This window comes from Mirounga angustirostris, unplaced genomic scaffold (assembly GCF_029215605.1).
Source record: "Mirounga angustirostris isolate CCGP_5_RB_7025 unplaced genomic scaffold, mMirAng1.0.hap1 SCAF_11, whole genome shotgun sequence".
Taxonomy (NCBI): domain Eukaryota; kingdom Metazoa; phylum Chordata; class Mammalia; order Carnivora; family Phocidae; genus Mirounga; species Mirounga angustirostris.
In genome coordinates, this window is record NW_026991719.1 from 41,527,414 (window position 1) to 41,549,679 (window position 22,266).

The window sequence follows — 22,266 nt, forward strand, 5'->3', positions numbered from 1 at the left end:
AGGTACCAGACTATTCTCTCCCTTTATATCCCTTAGTGTGATCAACTGTCTTTTTTGCCTGGCTTTCCTTTGGGAGAAGTGCTGCAATTCTACACTCAGAATCATATGCCAGGCTTCCGCCCTATAGATCTTGCTTCTTTGGATGTTTTCTCCTTCCATCACATTTTTATCCTTCAGTCCTTAAGCCCCACCCCCAGCGTCAGAGATTCTTAAAATATATACAGTCAGGTTTTAATGGGTTTGCCTTCTTTGAAAACCAGTAGGTTGCCCCACACCTGTTCTTCTGAGGACCTTCTCGCTTTCTTCCTCATTTTCTTCTTAACTCTAAGATAACCAATAAACTCATCGACAACCAGCCTCACCTCCTCTTCTCTTTTCAGATTCCTCACTCCTCTCTATCTCCCCTGTTGCCATGCCTCTCTCCCATCTTCTGACCTTGGGATCACTGTCACTTAGCATTTTTGTCTTTTAAATAAATCAACTGTGTTAAGGTATAATTTATATACAGTAAAATGTATCCATTTGAAGTGCCCCATTTGATGAAAGTCCACACTGGTGTAATCACCACCCCAATCATGATATGGGGAACATTCTGCCTCACAAAAATGAGTCTCCGTGCCCCTTGTAGTCCATGGGCACCACCACTTCGGGCCCAGGCAAACTACTGACAGCTGTCAGTATAGTTCTGTCACTATAGATTAGATTTGTCTTTATTAGGGTTTCATATGAGTGGAATCCTACTCTCTACACCCTTTTGGGTCTGGCTTCATTTGTTCAGTATCATGATTCTGTGATTCATCCATGTTACTGAGTATATTGCTAGTTTATTCCTTTTAAACGCTGAAGACTATTCCATGATATGAATAGATTGCAATTTGTTTATCCATATACCTGTTGATGACAGGTGGTTGTTATTTGGTTATTATGAGTACAGCTGTCGTGAACATTCTGGCATGTCTTTGCGTGACCATATGTTTACATTTCCCTTGGGTAAATACCTAGGAGTGGAGTTGGGGGGTCATCTAATTGTATAAGTAAGTGTATACTCGCCTTTCTAAGAAATTGCCAAACTACCTTCCAAAGTGGCTATGTGATTTTACACTCCCAGCAGCAATACACGAGAATTTCTGTCGCTCACATCCTTGCTAACACCTGTTACCATTATTTCTTTAATTTTTGCTATTACAGTGGATGTGTAATGGTATCTCGTTATGATTTTAAGTTGCACTCCTTTGATGAGTAACGATAAGTATCGTTTCGTGTGCTTATTGACCATTTGTACATTTTTGTTTGAAGTGTCTATTCAGATATCTTTCCCGTTTTGTTGTTGTTGTTGTTGTTGTTGTTTTTAAGATTTTATTTATTTATTTGACAGAGACAGCGAGAGAGGGAACACAAGCAGGGGGAGTGGGAGAGGGGGAAGCAGGCTTCCCACTGAGCGGGGAGCCTGATGCAGGGCTCCATCCCAGGACCCTGGGATCATGACCTGAGCCGAAGGCAGACGCTTAACGGCTGAGCCACCCAGGCGCCCCAACCAATTGACTTTATATATGTGAACCTATTTCTGGACTCTTTATTTTGCTCAGTTGATCTATATGTCTTTCTGTTTTAAGGTTTTTCTGTTTCTTAGTTTTTAAGGAGGGCACGTATTGCATGGAACACTGGGTGTTATACGCAAACAATGAATCATGGATCACTACATCAGAAACTAATGATGTAATGTATGGTGACTAACATAACATAATAAAAAAATAAAAAATAAAATAAAATGTTGGTTTTAATATTATTCAGGCATGCTGAGACCAACAGATCCAGAGATGACTACCATTAAAAAGATAATTTGTGGGGCACCTGGGTGGCTCAGTCATTAAATGTCTGCCTCCGGCTCAGGTCATGATCCCAGGGTCCTGGGATCGAGCCCCACATCAGGCTCCCTGCTCCGTGGGAAGCCTGCTTCTCCCTCTCCCGCTCCTCCCCTGCTTGTGTTCCCTCTCTGGCTGTCTCTCTCTCTGTCAAATAAATAAAATCTTTTCAAAAAACAAACAGTGGATCGTGGATCACCACATCAAAAACCAATGATGTATTGTATGGTGACTAACATAACATAATAAAATTTAAAAAAATAAATAAAAATAAAATAAAATAAAAGATGGTTTGTAATTCACAGTCCCTAAGAGGAGTAGACATGCCATACCATGCAAGGCCACAGCAGGACGCACCAGGGTCAGTCAGGAGGCCAAAGTTTTAGGGGAAAGCATGGCTAAGAGCCTTTATTGTCATTTTCATGGGGAAGAATGGGTGAAACAGAGTAAGCAGGCTGGAGAGGTTTAGGATTGGCTAGTTTTGAGTAATTTCAGTGGGGCTCCAGGGGTGTAGGGACTGTCTCTAGTTACCTGGTACCTGGCACTGAGGTGATCAGAGCAGGAGGAGAGTGGCTTGACCTTAACAAAGGAGGAGAGGACGTGGGCTCTGGGTTGGTTGGTTTGCATATGAAAGGTGTGCTTACGGGGGAACTAACTCATCTGCCATCTCTAGGAAATAACTAGTACTGAGAGAAGCAGTCTCTCCAGGATGAGGAAGGCACCAGATGGTCTGAGCGTCAACAATACAGAAAATAAGATAAGGAAGATGTGATATATATAAAATGGCATATTATTCAGCCATAAAAAAACCCAAAACCTTGCCATTGGCAACAACATGGATGGAACTAGAGAGTATTATGCTAAGGGGGGGAAGTAAGTCAGTCAGAGAAAGATACCTCATGATTGCACTCATATGTGGAATTTAAGAAACAAATGAACAAATGGAAAAAAGAGAGAGAGAGACAAAACAAGAAACAGACTTTTAACTATAGAGAACAAACTAATGGTTGCCAGAAGGGAGGTGGGGGGATGGGTGAAATAAGTGATGGGAGTTAAGAGCACACTTATTATGATGAGCACTGAGTAACGTATAGAATTGTGGAATCACTATATCCTACCCCTGAAATGAATATAACACTGTATGTTAACTATACTGGAATTAAAATTAAAAACTTTAAAAAATAGAGAAAATATAGTTAATATACTGTCCTTTTGGCAAACTGACCTTTTCTTTATCACTGTAGCTTCTGTAATGAGTCTTGAAATCAGGTAGGATAAGTTCTCCAACTTTGCCTTTTTTTAAAATTACTTTGGCTCTTCTAGGTCATTTGCATTTCTATATAAAATTTATAAGCAGTTTGCACTTTTTTTGAAAAAGCCTGCTGGGGTTTTGTTTGGAGTTGAGTTCACTCTATAGATCAATATCAGGAGAATCGATATCTTCACAATATTGGGCCTTCTAATCCACGAGCATGGCATATTTTCTGTATTTATTTAGATGTTTGATTTCTTTCAGCCTCAGTGTAGAAGTCTTCTGCATCCTTCATTAAATTTATCCCTAAATATTTGACGCTCTTTGACAGTATTGTAAATGACATTGTTTTTTTAAATTTATTTCAGATTATTCATTGCTAGTATAAATTGCTCGTGATTGATTTTTGTACATTGACTTTGTATCCTGAGGCATTTGTACATCCACCTATTAGTTTTCTTGTAGGTTCTTTGAGGTTTTGCATGTAAGTAATCATTATCACGTTAAAGACACTTTTTCCTTTGCAATTCCATGCTTTTTATTTCTTTTCCTTTTCTTACTTCACTAACACCTTCAGTATGATGTTGAATAGAAGTGGTGAGTGTGGGCATGCTTGCCTTGTTCCCAATATTAGGGATAAAAAATGCATAGCATTATGTGTGATATTTTTTGAAGTTGCCCTTTATCAGGTTATAGAAGTTCTTTTTTAATCCTAGCTTGATGAAGAGGTTTATTTTTAAATCATGGTTATGTGTTGAATTTTGTCAAATCCTTTTTCTTCATCTTATTAGAGTAATCCTATGAGTTGTTGCTTTTATTTTGTTTATATATGAGTTTATGTGTTGATTTTCAAATGTTAAATTAACCTTGTATTTCTGAGATAAAATACTAGTTGATTATGATATATAACCCTTATTATATATTGTTGGATTATATTTACTGATATTTTGTTTGAAAGTATTTGCATTTTTCATGCGTGATATTGGTTGTAGTTTTCTTTTTCTGCAATGTCTTTGTCAGGTTTTGGTATTAGGATTATGCTGGCCATATAAATGAGTTGTGAAGTGTTCCCTTTTCTGTTTTCTGAAATAGTTTGTGTAAGATTGTTATTTCTTCTTTTACTGTTTGATGGAATTCACCAGTGAAACCATCTGGGCCTGGAATTTTCTTGATGGGGAAGTTGTAATAACAAATTCAATTTCTGTCATAGACGTAGGGTGGATTATTCAGATTTTCTCTTTCATCTTTTTTCAGAGATAGTAAGTTGTATTTTTCAAGGAATTTGTCTATTTACGTTGTCTAATTCTGTTGTAGTCTGAGAATACACTGTGTGATTTCTGTGAATGGTCTGTCTAGGGGAATATTCCATGTGTCTCTGAAGAAAATGTATATTCAGCTATTGATGGGTGTTGTGTTCTGTAGTGTATAAATCAAGTTGGTTGCATGTTGTTGAAATCTATTGCTTTACTGAATTGTGTTCTACTTGTTCAATCAGTTATTTGTAATTGTAGGGGATAAAAACTGACAAAGAGATTTTAAAGTTTTTATGGATATGAAAAGGCTCTAGAATAGCCAACGTAGTCTTGAAAAAGGAGAAAAAGTGTTAAGATTTACTGTAAAGCTACAACAATCCAGATAGTGTGGTTTTGATATAAGGACAAACAGATATATAAATGGAATAGAAGAGAGAGTCCAAAAATAGACCCACACATATATGGACAACTGAGTTTTGACAAGGGTACAGATACAATTCAGTGGGGGAAAGGAATTTTGGTTTTGAACAAATTGTGCTGGGACAAATGGATATCAGTACTGGAGGAAAAATGCCCTTGACCCATACATACCTCACATCATATATAAATATAACTGAGTTTAATATGATTGAATTGTTTCTATTAGACCAACCTATCTAACAGATATAAACTGTTAACTATGAAAAATACACTTTCAAAACTACTGAAAGAAAGACAAATGCCACATGATTTCACTCATATGTGGAATTTAAGAAAACAGATGAACATATGGAAAGGGGGGACAAAAGAGAGTGAGCAAATCATAAGAGACTTTCAACCATAGAGAACAAACTGAGGGTTGATGGAGGGAGGTGTGTGGGGGATGGGTAAATGGGTGATGGGTATCAAGGAGGGCGCTTGTTATGATGAGCACTGGGTGTTGTATATAAGTGATCTATCACTAAATTCTGCTCCTGAAACCAATATTACACTATATGTTAACTAACTGGAATTTAAATAAAAATTGGGGGAAAAAAAACTACTGAAGAGACTGGATAGTGACCAAAGGAACATTTTTCTGGGTCATCTTATATTGAGTAATTTTGGATTGTTATCCCAAATATTATCAGGGTTATGTTTTAGTAACACCATTTTCTGTTATATGCTCCCGTGTTTTTGTCATAGTAGGCAGTTAAGTTAGACTCAACCTGGAGATGCTATCTCACCTATGGTGGGTAGCAACTTAGATCTCTGGTCAAACTTGTTCTAACTTCTAACTCTTCAAAACCTGCCTGCTTTTGTTCACTCTACCAGCACATGTTTTGTTTTGTTTTTCTAGAGAATATGGTTACTGTCTGATTAAGGACTTTTTTTTAGGAGCTTCTCCATACTAGAGGTGGAACTCTTACAATTGATTCTTGTACATTGATCCTGTATTCTGAAACCTTGCTAAATTCACGTATTAATTCTAGTGAGTATTTTTGTAAAGTCCTTAAAATTTTTTTTGCATAAATTACCATGTCTTTTTATCATTTCCTTTATCGTCTGCATGCCCTTTATTTTTATTTTATCTCGAGGGCAAAAGCTTTCAGTCTTTCAGCACTGAGTATATTAGCTGTGGTCTTCCTTAGATGTCCTTTATTAATTTGTAGCAATTTCTTTCTATTCCTAGTTTGATGAAAGTCTTTAACATGAATGGATATTAGACTTTCCAGATGCTTTTTGGCATTTATTGTGATGAACATTTTATTCTGCTGATATGGTGAATTTCACAGATTTTCAGATTCTAAACTGACTTTGCCTTACTGGGGATAAACCTTACTTGATCATGATTATTATCTTCTTTATGTATTTCTTGAATCAGTTTGCTAATATTTGGTAAGGATTTTTGTCTCTATGTTTAAATGAGGTATTAGTCTTTAGTTTGGGGGGATATTTTGCTTATAATATCTTTGATTTTAGTATCATGTTAATGCTAGCCTCATAAAATGAGCTGGGAAATTTCATGCCTGCTCTATTTGCTGAAAGAGTTTGTGTAAAATTGCTATATTTGCTAGGATTTTTTAATGTTCACTCCTCTGTTTTGTGATTTTTATGTAAGATTGCTTTAAACTTTATGATTTTTATTTAAATATATGGTGAAATATACCAGTGAACTCATAATGGGTCTGAAGTTTTCCTTGTGAGATTACCTTTAATTTCAAATTCAGTGTCTTTAATAGATATGGAAATATTCAGATTTTCAATTTCTTCTTGTATTGATTTCTTTGAGTTTATACATTTTATCTATGTTATCAAATTTTTGGCATGTGGTTGTTTCATAATATTCCTGTACCATTGTTTTAATGTCTGTAGTATCTTCCACAATGTACCCTTTCTCTGAAATTGATAAAACTTCAGTTCAACAGGAATATATTAAAAATCTATATTTTTATGCACTTAATAACATAGCTTCAAAATATATAAACTAAACATTGACAATGCTGAGAGATAGACAAAATGCATAATCATAGTCGAAGATTTTAACATACCTATCTCTATAACTGATTTTTGTCTTTACAGACATAAGAATCTTTAAAGATATAGATTTGAGGGCCACCTAGGTGGCTCAGTCGGTTGAGCATCCAAGTTTTGATTTTGGCTCAGGTCATGGTCTCAGGGTTGTGGGATTGAGCCCCACGTTGGGCTCTGCACTCAGTCCGAAGTCTGCTTGAGATTCTCTCTCTCTCTCCCTCTGCCTTTCCCCCTCCCACACATGCTCTCTCTCTAAAATAAATAAATAAATCTTAAAAAAAGATTTGAACATGATAAACCAATGTGACCTAATGGACATACCACAGGTCACTACATCCCACAACTGTAGAATATACATTTTTTTCAAGTGCATATGGCACACTGAGCAAAATAGACCTGATTTTAGGGTATAAGGCTAATTGCAACAGATTTCAAAGGATTGAAATTGTGTGTTAAATGTTCTCTAATTACTGTTGAAATAATTAAAACTGAACAGAGAGACAACCAGAAAATATCCAAATGTTTGGAAAGTAAGCAACACACATGCAAATATCCCATAAGTCAAAGAAGAAACCACAATGGAATTAGAAAATATTTTGAGCAGAATGATAATGAAAATATGTCACATCAGAACTTGTGGGATGCAACTGAAGCACTACTCAGATAGAAATGTATTGATTTATACATACCTACCAGAAAATTGGAAAGTTTAAAAATTACTGATCTAAGTTTGCAACTCAAGACATAAAATAATGAAAACTAACAAGGCCAGAAGTTGGTTCTTTGAAAAGGTTAATACAATTGATAAATCTCTAACAAGACTAATCAAGAAAAAGAAAGAGAAAACATAGATTATTAATGCCATGCATGAAAAAAGAAACATTACAAATCCTACAGATATTAAAAGGATATTAAAAAGATATTATTACCAACTGTATGCCAGTAAATTTGGTAATTGAGATTAAATGGACACAGTCCTAAAAGAACACAAATTACAAGAAATACCACAAAAAGAAAGAAAAAAAATCTTAGGGGCACCTGGGTGGCTTAGTTGTTAAGCGTCTGCCTTTGGCTCAGGTCATGATCCCAGGGTCTGGGGATCGAGCCCCGTATCAGGCTCCCTGCTCTGTGGGAAGCCTGCTTCTCCCACTCCCCCTGCTTGTGTTCCCTCTCTCACTGTGTCTCTCTCTGTCAAATAAATAAATAAAATCTTTTTTTTAAAAAAAGAAAAAACCTTAGTAGTCTTTTTATCTATTGAAAATATTAATTTATTATAGCCTGGGTGGCTCAGTTGGTTGAGCATCTGCCTTCAGCTCATGTCGTGATCCTGGCATCCTAGGATCAAGCCCCTCATCGGGCTCCCTGCTCAGCGAGGAGCCTGCTTCTCCCTCTCCCTCTGCCGCTCCCCCTGCCTGTGCTCTCTCATTCTCACTCTCTCTCAAATAAATAAATAAATAAATAAATAAATAAATAAATAAATAAATAAAATCTTTTAAAAAAAGAAAATATTAATTTATAATTTAAAATCTTTCTGCAGGGGCACCTGGGTGGTTCAGTCAGTTAAGTGTCCGACTCTCGGTTTCCATTCGGGTCCTGATCATAGGGTCAAGGGATCAAGCCCCACGTCAGGCTCCACACTCAGTGCAGTCTGTTTGAGATTCTCTTTCTCTCTTCCTCTGCCTCTGCCCCTCCCCCTGCACGCGCACTCGCACTCTGTCTCTCTCTCTCTCTCATAATTAAATAAATAAAATCTTTAAAATAAAATAAAATTTTTCTACAAACAAGCTCCCAGCCCACATGGCTTCATTGGTGAATTCTTCCTGTTATTTAAGAAATAAGGGCCACCTGGATGGCTCAGTCGTTAAGAGTCTGCCTGGGCTCAGGTCATGATCCCAGGGTCCTGGGATCGAGCCCCGCATCGGGCTCCCTGCTCAGTGGGAAGCCTGCTTCTCCCTCTCCCATTCCCTCTGTTGTGTTCCCTCTCTCGCCGTGTCTCTCTGTGTCAAATAAATAAATAAAATCTTTTAAAAAAATAAAGAAGAAATAATACCAATATTATTCAAGTTCTTTTGGAGACAAAAAAGAGAGAGAGAACACTTCCCATCTCATTTGATAGTAAGTGGAACTGTATTAGAATGAAGAATTACACTTCTTCAAAAAATATTAAGAAAGTGAATAGGAAGCCACTAACTGGGAGAAGATCATTGCAATACATAGATTTGATAAATGACTTCTATTCAGAATATATAAAGAACTCTTAGAAATCAAAAAGAGAAAGTCAGACAACCGAGTAGTAAAAGAAATGGGTAAGAGACATGAACAGGTACTTTATTTTATTTTATTTTTTAATTTTTTTTAAAGATTTTATTTATTTATTTGATAGAGAGAGATAGCAAAAGAGGGAACACAAGCAGGGGGAGTGGGAGAAGGAGAAGCAGGCTTCCCGCTGAGCAGGGAGGCCGATGCAGGGCTCGATCCCAGAACCCTGGGACCATGACCCGAGCTGAAGGCAGATGCCCAGTGACTGAGCCACCCAGGCGCCCCTGAACAGGTACTTTTAAAAAGAGGTATCCAAATAAATGGTCATTACGTATATGAAAAGGTGCTGTATATCACTACTTACCCAGGAAATGAAAATTAAACCACAATGGGACAACCCTACACAGATACATACACACAAAAGAATGGATACAGTTAGAAAGACTTACAATATCAAGTGTTAATGAGTATTTGGAGCAACTGGAATTTACATACATTGATGGTAGGAATGTAAATACTTTCAACCACTTTGGGAAACAGGCAGTACCTATTGATGCTAAATGTACAGCTATCCTGTATCCCAGAAATGCCACTCCTAGGCATTTACTTAAGAGAAATGAATATATATGTCCACTAAAAGAAATGTACAGAATGTTCATATCAGCATTAGCATAATTGCCAAAAACATGAAACAACCCAAGTGTCCATCAACAGGAGAATGGATGAATGTTGTGCTATTTTCTTACAATATGATAATACACAGCAATGAAAAAGAAAGAGCTACTGACACACACAAGAACTTGGATGAATCTCAAAAAAATTATTGAACAGAAAAGCCACATATGCAGATGAATACATGCTATATATATAGCTCAACTTATATAAAGTTCAAGGACAAGAAAAACTAATCTCTGGTGATAAATGATAAGTGATCAGAGTGGTGGTTATCTCTGAGAGTCAGTGATTGGGAAGAGCTGCAAGGGAACTTTCTGGGACAATTAAAATGTTTTATATTTTCAGCTAGGTGGTGGTTACATGGGTATATACATATAAAAAAATCATTGAGCTCTACAGTTAAGATCTGCATTTTACTATGTAGAAATTATACCTCCATTTTTTAAAAACAAAGAATTTCTTAAACACATCATCTTATGAGCCTATGAGATTGTTCCTTGGGAATATTTATATAGAAATGGTATTACTTGGGGCGCCTGGGTGGCTCAGTTGGTTAAGTGACTGCCTTCGGCTCAGGTCATGATCCTGGACTCCCGGGATCGAGGCCCGCATCGGGCTCCCTGCTCAGCAGGGAGTCTGCTTCTCCCTCTGACCCTCCCCCCCCTCATGTGCTCTCTCTCTCTCTCAAATAAATAAATAAAATCTTTAAAAAAAAAAAAGAAATGGTATTACTTGATCATTGGGATATACATGCAGTACACAAGTGCCCATTTCATTATATCTATGTCAACACTTGGAATTATCCGTATTTCTTATTTTGTGGCCCATCTAATGAATATAAAGTGGTATTGTTTCTTGCTTTCTTTTTTTTTTTAAGATTTTATTTATTTGTTTGAGAGAGTGTGAGAGAGAGAGCACGAGAGAGAGAGCATAATAAAGAGAGCACGAGTGGGGGGGCAGCGGGAGAAGCAGACTCCCCATTGAGCAGGGAGCCCAATGTGGGGCTTGATCCCAGGACCCTGAGATCATGACCTGAGCTGAAGGCAGACCCTTAACTGACTGAGCCACCTGGGTGCCCCATTTCTTGCTCTTTCTAATATCAGTTATCCATTTGGGTTTCCCCTTCTGTGAATTGCTTGTTCCTATTATTTTATCTTTTCTAACTATATAGTTTTTTTTTCTCCTTGATTTGCACCTAATTTGCTCATTTCCTTTTCCATAGAGGCTTTACCCCCACTGAGATGCCCCTGGTTATGGGTGTTATTTACTATCTTCTGGATATTTGTTTCTATAGTAATTATAACTCAAAAGAGTCTTCCGTTCTGAACGCTTAAGCTTTTTATTTGTATTCTGATGACTTCTATATTGACACCACTAGTTGCTATATTGTAACTGGATTCTAGTACCACATTTACCTGCATATTAGACAATTACCATAGAATATTCTACTTTATTCATCCTTACTTAGTATGTGAAGAATTGGCATCATCATTGCCCAAATCAGGAATCCGCATGTTACAAATTTTGTCAGATTCTCCTGTTTCTTGTTTCTTCCCTCTTAGTTATCTTCTCTTACTAATTACTCTGCAATTCCCTTTTTTTTTTTTGAAGAATACTATTCAGATATGCTCTCATCTTAATTCCTAGTAGCATCACCCAAAAGCAGATCTGTATTTTCTTATGCTTGGATTATTCTATAGTTCCTAATGAGATTTGCAGATTCTGTTCTTCTGTCTAGTTCATCCTAAATGCTCCTGATAGATTTCATTACCTAAAACATTGCATTTACCTTTGTCATTGGCTTTATGAAGTAAACTTATAATTATTCCATATTATATAACACATGACCAGTGTGGCCCATGTATTTCCAGTTCAAGTTGTATCCGTACAGTTCCTTAATTCATGTGTTCCTCACATTTTCACCTTGTCTTTAATGCCTACCATAGATGAAGTTCGTCTCTGCATCTAGGATCTGTATTATCTTGTGTTCTGCCTATCCAGGTAATAGATACTTCCATTTTGTTTCATTTCAGGTTATCATCTATTCCATGAAATGGCAAATTTATTGCCCTTCTCCATTTCTGTTCCCCTGCCTCTCAGATGCTTCTGCCCCTAGTAATTTTTGAAAGTCCCTGAAAGTAAGGGCGTCTATCTTATTTTCAGTGTTTGAACACTAAGCATGAAGGAAATACTTAACAATATTAACTCACTGAATTTGTGGAGGATAAGAATATAAGAGGATTTTGGGGCGCCTGGGTGGCTCAGTCATTGAGCGTCTGCCTTCGGCTCGGGTCATGATCCCGGGGTCCTGGGATCGAGCCCCGCATCGGGCTCTCCGCTTAGCAGGAAGCCTGCTTCTCCCTCTGCCTCTCCCCCTGCTTGTGATCCCTCTCTCGCTGTGTCTCTCTGTCAAATAAATAGATAAAATCTTTATTTTTTTTTTAAGATTTATTTATTTATTTATTTATTTGACAGAGAGAGACACAGCAAGAGAGGGAACACAAGCAGGGGGAGTGGGAGAGGGAGAAGCAGGCTTCCAGCTGAGCAGGGAGCCCGATGCGGGGCTTGATCCCAGGACCTTGGGATCATGACCTGAGCCGAAGGCAGACGCCCAACGACTGAGCCACCCAGGCGCCCCATAGATAAAATCTTAAAAAAAAAAAAAAAGAATATAAGAGGATTTTGCTATATTTCAGAGGGATTTTTAAAAACTCTACTGAGAAATTTCAGCAGAACATAGATTATAATTGGAAAGTAAAGACAGTGGCATCAAATAAAAGTTTACTGCTTGTGCATTGTATTTCTATTATGATATAAATCTATTAAAATGATTAGCAAAATGAATAGCACAGAAGGTGTCTGCTTTTGAAATTTAGGGGAAAAAGTCTCAGTAGCAATATGATCAGATTAATTTTCAAAGTAAAAGGCTCAAACTGCTTAATGAAGCATAAATATGTTTTTTAAATGGCACAAAAGAAAATGCTAAGAAGGCTAAATGGAGGAAGAGGGCATGAACGTGTCTTTTGATTTGAGAATAAATGGGACTTTTGGAGGCATTTTTGTGAGTGGCAAATAGAATGCAAGCTTGCACACACAGCTGTTATCTAGACTGTTGACTCTCCATTTATGTACTGTTCCTTGAATCTGTGGGCTCAGGAAAGGTGTAGAGAAGCCTATTATTGCAAGAGCAGAGTTTTTACAATGAAAATTGGTATTGGTGATCTAAACATTGTCCAATACAGCAGGGGTTTAGAAGTTAACTTAATTATTTATAAGTTATACTTTCTATAGGTATATTTATAAGTTAAAGTGAAAAGCAGTGGGCGCCTGGGTGGCTCAGTTGGTTAAGCGACTGCCTTCGGCTCGGGTCATGATCCTGGAGTCCCTGGATCGAGTCCCGCATCGGGCTCCCTGCTCGGCAGGGAGTCTGCTTCTCCCTCTGACCCTCCCCACTCTCATGTGCTCTCTCTCATTCTCTCTCTCTCAAATAAATAAATAAAATCTTAAAAAAAAAAAAGTGAAAAGCAGAACCACTTCTGAAACCATGCCTAAGAATCCAGTGCTTAATATCTACAGAATAAATTAAAGCCAAGTACGTGAGAATAAAAATGCAACTTAAGAGTAAGAGGCTGAGATTTTGGATGGGATATATATCCAGAATAAAGTATCAAAGCGACCAACAGGGGAAAACTGGGTTTGATGACTCACAGCATTCTCACTATCTAAAATCTCTTGCTGGGGCGCCTGGGTGGCTCAGTTGGTTAAGCGTCTGCCTTCGGCTCAGGTCATGATCCCAGGGTCCTGGGATTGAGTCCCGCATAGGGCTCCTTGCTCAGCAGGGAGCATGCTTCTCCCTCTCCTTCTGCCTGCCACTCCCCCTGCTTGTGTGCACTCTCTCTCTCTCAAATAAATAAAATCTGTTTTAAAAATAAAATAAAATCTCTTGCTGATGAAATTATGTATATTTTTTCCATTTTAAAATTATCGAGAATCTATGTCTCATGCATTATACTGGTAATGGAAACATCTGTGATTCCCACTCTGGGTGAAAATAGTGTATTAATTATGTTAGAGCTTATTTGCAGTAACAGATTATAAGATCTAGTGACTTAAATGCTAAAGAATTTTACTTCTCTCTTATATAAAGTTTCTAATATCACAGGTCTTTGGAAAACCTCATTGCTCACGTTTATTCCAGAATCCAGGTTCCTTCCATTACATAACCCCAGCATCTCTTGGGTTTTTGTTTTTTTTTTCTGCGGCATCTGCATGTTTGTATCTGTGTTATTGCCAAGTCCAGATTTTAGTAAGCAAGAAGGTAGAAGAGGGTATTGAGAAAACATGCCTACTGTCTCAATGCTCTGGCTTGAAAGTGGCACCCATCATTTTCTCTCACATTCTGTTGATGAGAACATTGTCACATGGCCATACCAATTTTCAGAGGAGGCTGAGAAATGTTATATGACTGGACAGCCATATGCCTGAGCACTACTCTGTTAATGCAAAAGAATGATGAAACAGATTCTAGTGGACAGCTTTCAACCTACCACAGATAGCTTGTCTTCTCTCTGATTTTATGCTTCTTGTTAGATGTATATATTTTTAGGGCCAAGAAAACAATTATACCTAGATGGAGAGTTGGAGTATAGATATCTCTGTTTATTGTTTGTATAGGACAGGATGGCTATGACTACAGTATTTTTCCTATAGGCATGAATAAATTAGTTTTTTCTTGGTTTTATTGAGATATAATTGACATACATCTCTGTATAAGTTTAAGGTGTACTGCATAATGACTTAAATACATTGTGAAATGACTACCACAATAAGCCTAGTTAAAATCCATCTCATAAAGATACCGAAAAAACAAAAAGTATTTTTTCCTTGTAATGAGAACTTTTAGAATCTACTATGTTAGCAAATTAAATTGGTTTTTTGATCATATTGATTTGGTATTGTTGCTAACAAGCAAAATGGAGCGAGGGTAGTGAGGATTTAGAATCAATGGGGGACTGGGTGTTATACGAAAACAATGAATCGTGGATCACTACATCAAAAACTAATGATGGATTGTATGGTGACTAACATAACATAATAAAATTTAAATAAAAGCTAATGTGAGGGGCGCCTGGGTGGCTCAGTCGTTAAGCATCTGCCTTCGGCTCAGGTCATGGTCCCAGGGTCCTGGGATCGAGCCCCGCATCGGGCTCCCTGCTCCGCGGGGAGCCTGCTTCTCCCTCTCCCACTCCCCCTGCTTGTGTTCCTGCTCTCGCTGTGTGTCTCTCTCTCTCAAATAAATAAATAAAATCTTTAAAAAAAAAAAAAAGCTAATGTGAACTTAGACTCTGAATCACCCCCTTCAAACCTAGTCTCTCCACAGATATTTTCCCTTAAAACCTTTGTCTTTTTCATCTTCAATCCCCCCTACTTTATATCTTTATATCCACCCTACTTTATATCCTACCAAAATAGAACTAGATTGCTTATGTTGAACTCCAGTCTTCAACACTTAATAACTATGTTTTAGGGCAAATTATATAAATAACCATTCTGAGCTTCACTTTCCTTATCTATAATAGGTAGATAGTCATAGATAATACCTCAAAGGTATTGAAAGGATTGAGTAGGGGTGTGTGTGTGTGTGTGTGTGTGTGTGTGAGAATACATATATATACATACACATATGTATGTATACATATATGTATATATATTTCTTAGAGCAATGCCTGGAACATCATAGATATTATGCAGGAACTTGGCACATGATAAATGCTGTATGTGTATCTCTTGTCATCATTGTGGCCATCATCATCATATTTACTGGTTTCCCCCTGTGTTCAATTTGGATTAGCTTATATGTAACTTTTAATCCTCTGTTATCTATTCTTTGTGTCAATTTTACTTTTTCTTTCTCTTTTTAGATGGGAGGTTTGGGATTAAGACCTCACAAAAAAGAATTTCTGGAAAAGCTTCATTTCATAGTGAAATGGAGAGTGAAGATACAAGAGATGATTCATTGTATTCCATTTTAGAAGAACTGTGGCAAGATTCTGAACAGATAAAAAGATATCAGGAAAAACAGAGCAAACCTCTGAGTCATGCTGCTTTCATCAGTAAGAAAGTACTGAATACAGAGTGGGATTTTGAATATAAAGACAGTGGAAAATTTGTTCATCCAAGCCCAAATCATATTCCTTCACAGAAAAGACCCCATAAATGTGACTCATTTGGGAAGAGTTTTAGGCATAATTTGGACATACATATTCCTGGTAAAAACAATGCAACAAAGAACTTTGATAAAAATACTGGACATGGTCAAGTTTTCACACAGAGCTCTTCTTATACTAACCATGAAAGTACTCATACAGGAGTGCAATTCTGTGAAAGTAATCAGTGTGGAAAAGTCCTCGGTCTCAAACAAGCATTTAGTCACCATCTGAAACTTCCTGTTGGGAAGAAAGCAGATATGTGTTCTGAATTTGGGAAGATACTCACCCAGAAGTCACACCTCTTTGCATCTCAGAGAATCCACACTATGGAAAAACCTCATGAACTTAGCAAATGTGTAGATGTGTTTACACAGAAGCCACTACTCAGTATATATCTGAGAGTTCATAGAGATGAAAAACTGTATATATGTACTGAATGTGGGAAGGCATTCATCCAGAATTCAGAATTAATTGTGCATAAGAAAACTCATACTAGAGAAAAACCCTATAAATGCAATGAATGTGGAAAATCATTTTTCCAGGTGTCCTCTCTACTTAGGCATCAGACAACTCACACTGGAGAAAAACTCTATGAATGCAGTGAATGTGGGAAAGGCTTCTCCCTGAACTCAGCCCTCAATGTACATCAGAAAATTCATACTGGAGAGAGACACCACAAATGCGGTGAGTGTGGGAAAGCCTTTACCCAAAAATCAACACTCAGGATGCATCAGAGAATTCATACAGGGGAGAGATCTTACATATGTACTGAATGTGGGCAGGCCTTCATCCAGAAGGCACACTTGATTGCCCATCAAAGAATCCATACTGGAGAGAAGCCTTATGAATGCAGTGACTGTGGGAAATCTTTCCCTTCTAAGTCACAACTCCAGATGCATAAGCGAATTCACACAGGAGAGAAACCCTATATATGCACTGAATGTGGGAAGGCCTTTACCAACAGGTCAAATCTCAATACTCACCAGAAATCTCATACTGGAGAGAAGTCTTATATATGTGCTGAATGTGGAAAGGCCTTCACTGACAGGTCAAATTTCAATAAACACCAGACAATTCATACCGGAGAGAAACCCTATGTTTGTGCTGATTGTGGGAGGGCCTTCATCCAGAAGTCAGAGTTAATTACACATCAGAGAATTCATACTACAGAGAAGCCTTATAAATGTCCTGAGTGTGAGAAATCCTTCTCCAAGAAACCACATCTCAAAGTACATCAGCGAATTCACACAGGAGAGAAACCATACATGTGTGCAGAATGTGGGAAGGCCTTCACTGACAGGTCAAATTTCAATAAACACCAGACAATTCATACTGGAGATAAACCCTATAAATGCAGTGACTGTGGAAAGGGCTTCACTCAGAAATCGGTCCTGAGTATGCATCGCAATATTCATACATGAAAGTAACCCTTTTTCTTACAAGTGAGAAAGCCTTATCACAGAAGTCAGGTCCAAGTGTATGTCATAAAATCCATCCAAGACAGATCCTATATGAATACACTGCATGATAAAAAGCATCCATCAGCCTCTCTCCCTGAGATAAGAAAAATTATTCAAAAGAGACCCTCTAAGAATGCATTGAATAAAAGGGACTTTTCATATTTGCATGGCCTCACAAAATATAATAGAATTCATACTGGGAAAAATGCTATCAGTTTGATGCATTCAGAAAAGCCTCCCTATAGAAAGTATTATAAGGCAAATTGTTACCAAATTCTTTATAGATGGAGTGAGCAAAAGTATGTAAATGACAGTCATGTTTACTGTGTCATATTAAGCAAGGTAAAGTGGCAACAAAATGAAAGGAAGAACAACAAAATAATGTATTTGATGTGTAGACCTACTCTCAGTTCTGTAGGGTGTTTGTGACAGAACACATTACACAACAGGAGGAATCATTGAATTGAAATTCTTTTTGGAATTTAATATAATTGTGTCTGTCCAATATCTTTCCTATTGAATCCTCCTGTGAATCCACAGTTTTAAAGTCATTATGGTTTTATATATACACACATCTGCAGATATAATCTCACTTGAACACATAAATATAATCCTATAATTCATGCTGGTTTCCACGACACTGTTTATCTTCTTTCCTTGTGGTGCAATGCAAAATAGCCACAGACCTCTCCCATCCTTTGCTATGTTACTTTTTTTCTTTTTCTTTGATTAAGAGGTAGAGCTCTCTCTACTCCTTGACTCTGAGCTTGGCCATGTGATTTGCTTTGGCCAATGTACATTAGCAAAGAGATTCAAGAGGCTGGAGAAAAATCTGCCTTGAGCCTTATCTTCTCTTGCTGCTCTCTGGAATTCTGAGAACTTCATGTGAGGAAACTCAAGAGTCTTCTGCTGGGGGATGAGAAACCACACGGAACAGAGATGGGCCAGCACAGATGAGTCCTCTTAGAACAACTGCCAGGCAGGAGAGTGAGACCTTCCTCAACCTCCAGCCCCTGCCAAACTGGCCCACACCGAAAGAGCTATACCAGTTACCCCAGCCAACCTGAAGAATTATGAGATACATAAAATGATTATTGTTTTAAGCTACTAAGACCTAAAAGGGTATACTCGTCGGCAGGGGGGTGTGTGTGGGGGGAGGGTGGATTATACAAAACATAAGACGTGGCATTAGCTCTGGGCCTGGTGGCAGGTGGAGACTGGAAACAATAAGGAAAACTGTTAAGAAAGGCTGGAAAAGATGGCAGCTCATGTTATTTACTAGGGAAAAGAATAGCAAAACAGCATGCTCTGTGAGAAGATAGAGAATATACCAAATAAGCTTGTGGAGAATGTTGGAAATATCAATTTGCTTCTTTTTAGCTGCATACGGTGAGGTACCAAAAGAGAGATGAACTAAGGAAATAACTGTTCCATTTACAAGCAGAATTCAGAAGAAATACCAAAAAAGCCAGAACTTGCTGGGTTGGAAAATAACTATTTCTCACACATCTCCAAGTCTCTCCAGCCATCAAAATATTCTCACGGTGAAAAATGGTCTCAGGGTAGAGATCAAATCATGGATGCGGCTATAACACCTTTTGTTAAAATGTGTGAAATACTTAAGTTGGTGTTTGGGAGACTCTCTCAGCTAAACCAAAAGGCTTCTAAAAACTTCATGACATTGTCCAATAGCCTGAGACATTGCTAAAGTAGAGAGGGGCCTGTTGTAAAAAGAATTGTCAATGTGGCATTTGGGGCATGGACTAAATACAAACAAGATTCACAGAACACCTATAAAGTCTCTAATAGAGTTTTACTACCTCCGGGTTGGACTTAAAGGAATTGAAACAGTCCAAAATGAAAAGCAGCCTTGGACTACCTTCTCTAACTTCTATGAACATGAAGCAAACAGAGAAAGTTACTCAGCTGCCATTTCTTATGGGAAAAGAAGGATGTCTCCGAGAGAAGACCCAAGAACAATATATTAAAATGGACTGGGAAGCTATTCCCAGGTTGAACTGTGACCCAGTCAAGAAACATCTGCCCCTGGAGCAGGGAGACCTGACAACATTTGTTCTGTGCGACTTCAGAGTTGTTATGGAACAGTGACTAAGATGTGCCTCTTGTTCCTCCCTTCTTTTAAATGAGAGTATCTACTGCAGTTCACAGTCCCTGTCTCACCAGTGTGTGTGTGTGTGTGTGTGTGTGTGTGTGTGTGTGTGTATGGGGGGGTGATGGTCATATAACTTGTCATTTAGCTCACAGGTCACTGGATCAAGAACCTAAGAAATTGCACCCAAGGAGCTTCAGCCACATCTGAACCTGATACAGAAGACCTGAGGTCCTGGATTTGAGCCTGATGCCCTAATTTGGGATGAGACATTTGGAGGTCTTGGAATGAGGGTGAACATATTTTGCATGGTGTGGTAACATAAATAATTAATGACCAGAAGATAGATTGTGTTAGATAGAAAAATGTTACAAATTTCTACCCTCTCTATATGTGTGTCCCTTTTCAATATTTTACTTTGTGTTTCAGGTGGGGTAATTTCTATTAACCTATCTTCAGGTTCACGAATTTTAACCCCTACCCTGTTCAATCTGTTTAACCACTACTTCTGTTAGGGCTACTGATGAACCCATTAAAGGCATTCTTCATCTCAGTTATGTTTTCTTTATTTCTAGTATTTCCATTTGACTCTTAGAGTTTTCATTTTTCTGCTGCAATTCCCCATCTGTTCATACCTGTTGTTCACATTTCCCACCATCCTTTCTAACACATTAATCATTGTTAATTTCAATTCCCTACTTGATAATACTAACAACTGGGTCAGCTGAGTCTGGATTTTTTTATTGCTCTGTCTCTTAATGGTGGACTGTTTATTCTTGCTGTTTTGCATCTAATAATTTTTGGCTGAATGTCAGACGTTGTATGGAGGAGAGTAGAAACTGAGGTAAATAATATTTATTCCTGGAAATAGTTATGACTGCTCTTCTGATAAATCATTAAGGGGGGAGGGGGTGAGTCCATCTAGTCAGAATTTGGGCTGGGTTTAGGTTTTGTTGTTGCTGTGGTACTTTCATTGTACCATAGACTTCAAATTTCTCAAATATTACCTTGGGCTTAGGGTAGGCACTGGTTTTCCAGATAATTTTTCTCAATATTCTTGCCTTTAGGCCTTTCCTGTGTTCCTGCATCTCAGGGAGGATCTCTCTCCATGCCCGTGTCTCTCCCTTAGTAGTAGACTGCTGTTATTACTTGGGTCTCGGTGACCTAATGAGTAGGGGTCAGGAGTTGTCCTGGGCCAACCCCAGTTTTAGGCAGGGACTTGTATCCCTAGGTCTTGAGGGTGGAGTTTTTTTTTTTCAGTGATCCTGCCCCTCCCCATTGGTAAATGGCCTTTAGTGGTCTCAGCTCAGGATGATTACCCGCCCTTCCCCCATGAATGGAAGATTTTTTTTTTTTTTCCTTTTCCTTTTTCTCTAGCCACAGCAGATCTGCACTTGTATCCTGGGGGTGACTGGGTTTGCATCACTTCCCCTAGTGGTTTAAGGCTTTTGTTCTGTAAGGAAGTAGGGTCCCATTGGGGCTTTGTGGCATTTCTCTATCAGCAGCTGTCCCCTTGCAGGCCTCCACCACTGAGAGAGGCTTTCTCCAGTCTCCTTCCCTACCCCCATTATTTCTGGTGAGCATCCAGTGGAGGTCTGTAGCAAAGAGCCTGCAAGTGAAGGCCGACTATCCTTAGGTCTCCAGTTCTCGGGGGTTCTATATTCTCATACTATCCCACACTCAGCCTTTAAAGCTTCATTAAAACTTCTTGCTGAAATCTTACTGCTGCTATGGTGGACCCATCTTCCTTCTTGCTTTGCCACAGGTGACCCAGTGACAACTTCCTATCTCCTTTGAGGCACTTGTCTTATACATCAAGCTAATTGGTTGCTCTATGGTCTTAGTTCTTTGATGAGTTCAAGAAAAGTTATGATTTTGTAGATTGCCCATATTTTTTTCTTAGTATAAGAATGGGAGCTATGCTCTTTCCAGATGTCTACATCCCAGGCAGAAGACAGAAGTCTGGATGGTCTCCTTTGGCCATTAACATCAGAATATATGCCCCCGTTTCAATGTGACTCTTCCACTTCACCCATCAGGAGATGGAGTCCATTTCTCCAACCCTTAAAACTGGGCGTGGCCATTTCTTTGGCCAATGGGACATTAGCAAATATGACACAAGCAGATGTTTGAGAAGTGCTTACACATTGAGGTTTGCCCACTTTTGCTCCTCTTCGGAATCCTAAGGACAAGTGTGAAAAGGCCCGGGTTGTGCTATTAGATGATGAGAGACTTCATGGAGCAGTGATGGAATAGAGATGAACCATCCCAGTTGAGGTTCCCTACACCAGCCAGATTTTCATCTGCCAGACATGCAAATGAAGCTATACTAGCCATCCAACCCTGGTCAAGCCCACTGTGGTCAGTAGCATCTGAGATGACCCTGCATGATCCCCATTTCCTGGTATCTACACCTTTGTATAATCCCCTCCTCGAGCTTAGGCTGGATTTAGTGACTTGGCTCTAGTAAATAGAATGAAGCTGAGGTAATGGGATGTCACTTCCAGGGTTAGGTTACAGAGAAACTGTGGCTTCTGTTTCGGGTACTCTCTCAGATAGCTCACCCTAGGGGAAGCCAGCTGCCATCTCATGAGGCAGGTCTATGGAGAGACCCATGTGAGTGAGTTTGGGAGCATATGCTCCCAGGCTAGCCTTCAGATGAGACCATAGCCCTAAATGACAACTTGGCTGCA

The 22,266-nt window shown here is 38.5% G+C and overlaps 1 protein-coding gene across 5 annotated transcripts in view; it reads left to right on the forward strand.

Annotated features, from left to right (window-relative positions):
• ZNF81 (zinc finger protein 81) overlaps positions 1–21,671 on the forward strand; it is a 101,938-nt gene extending 80,267 nt beyond the window's left edge. For all 5 annotated transcript variants that reach the window (XM_064574004.1, XM_045876986.3, XM_064574002.1 and 2 more), the window contains one exon: positions 15,716–21,671. In XM_064574004.1, the coding sequence (XP_064430074.1) occupies positions 15,716–17,424 (1,709 nt within the window). In that variant the 3' untranslated portion in view covers positions 17,425–21,671. The remainder of the gene's footprint in view (positions 1–15,715) is intronic.
• Positions 21,672–22,266: the final 595 nt, after the last annotated feature.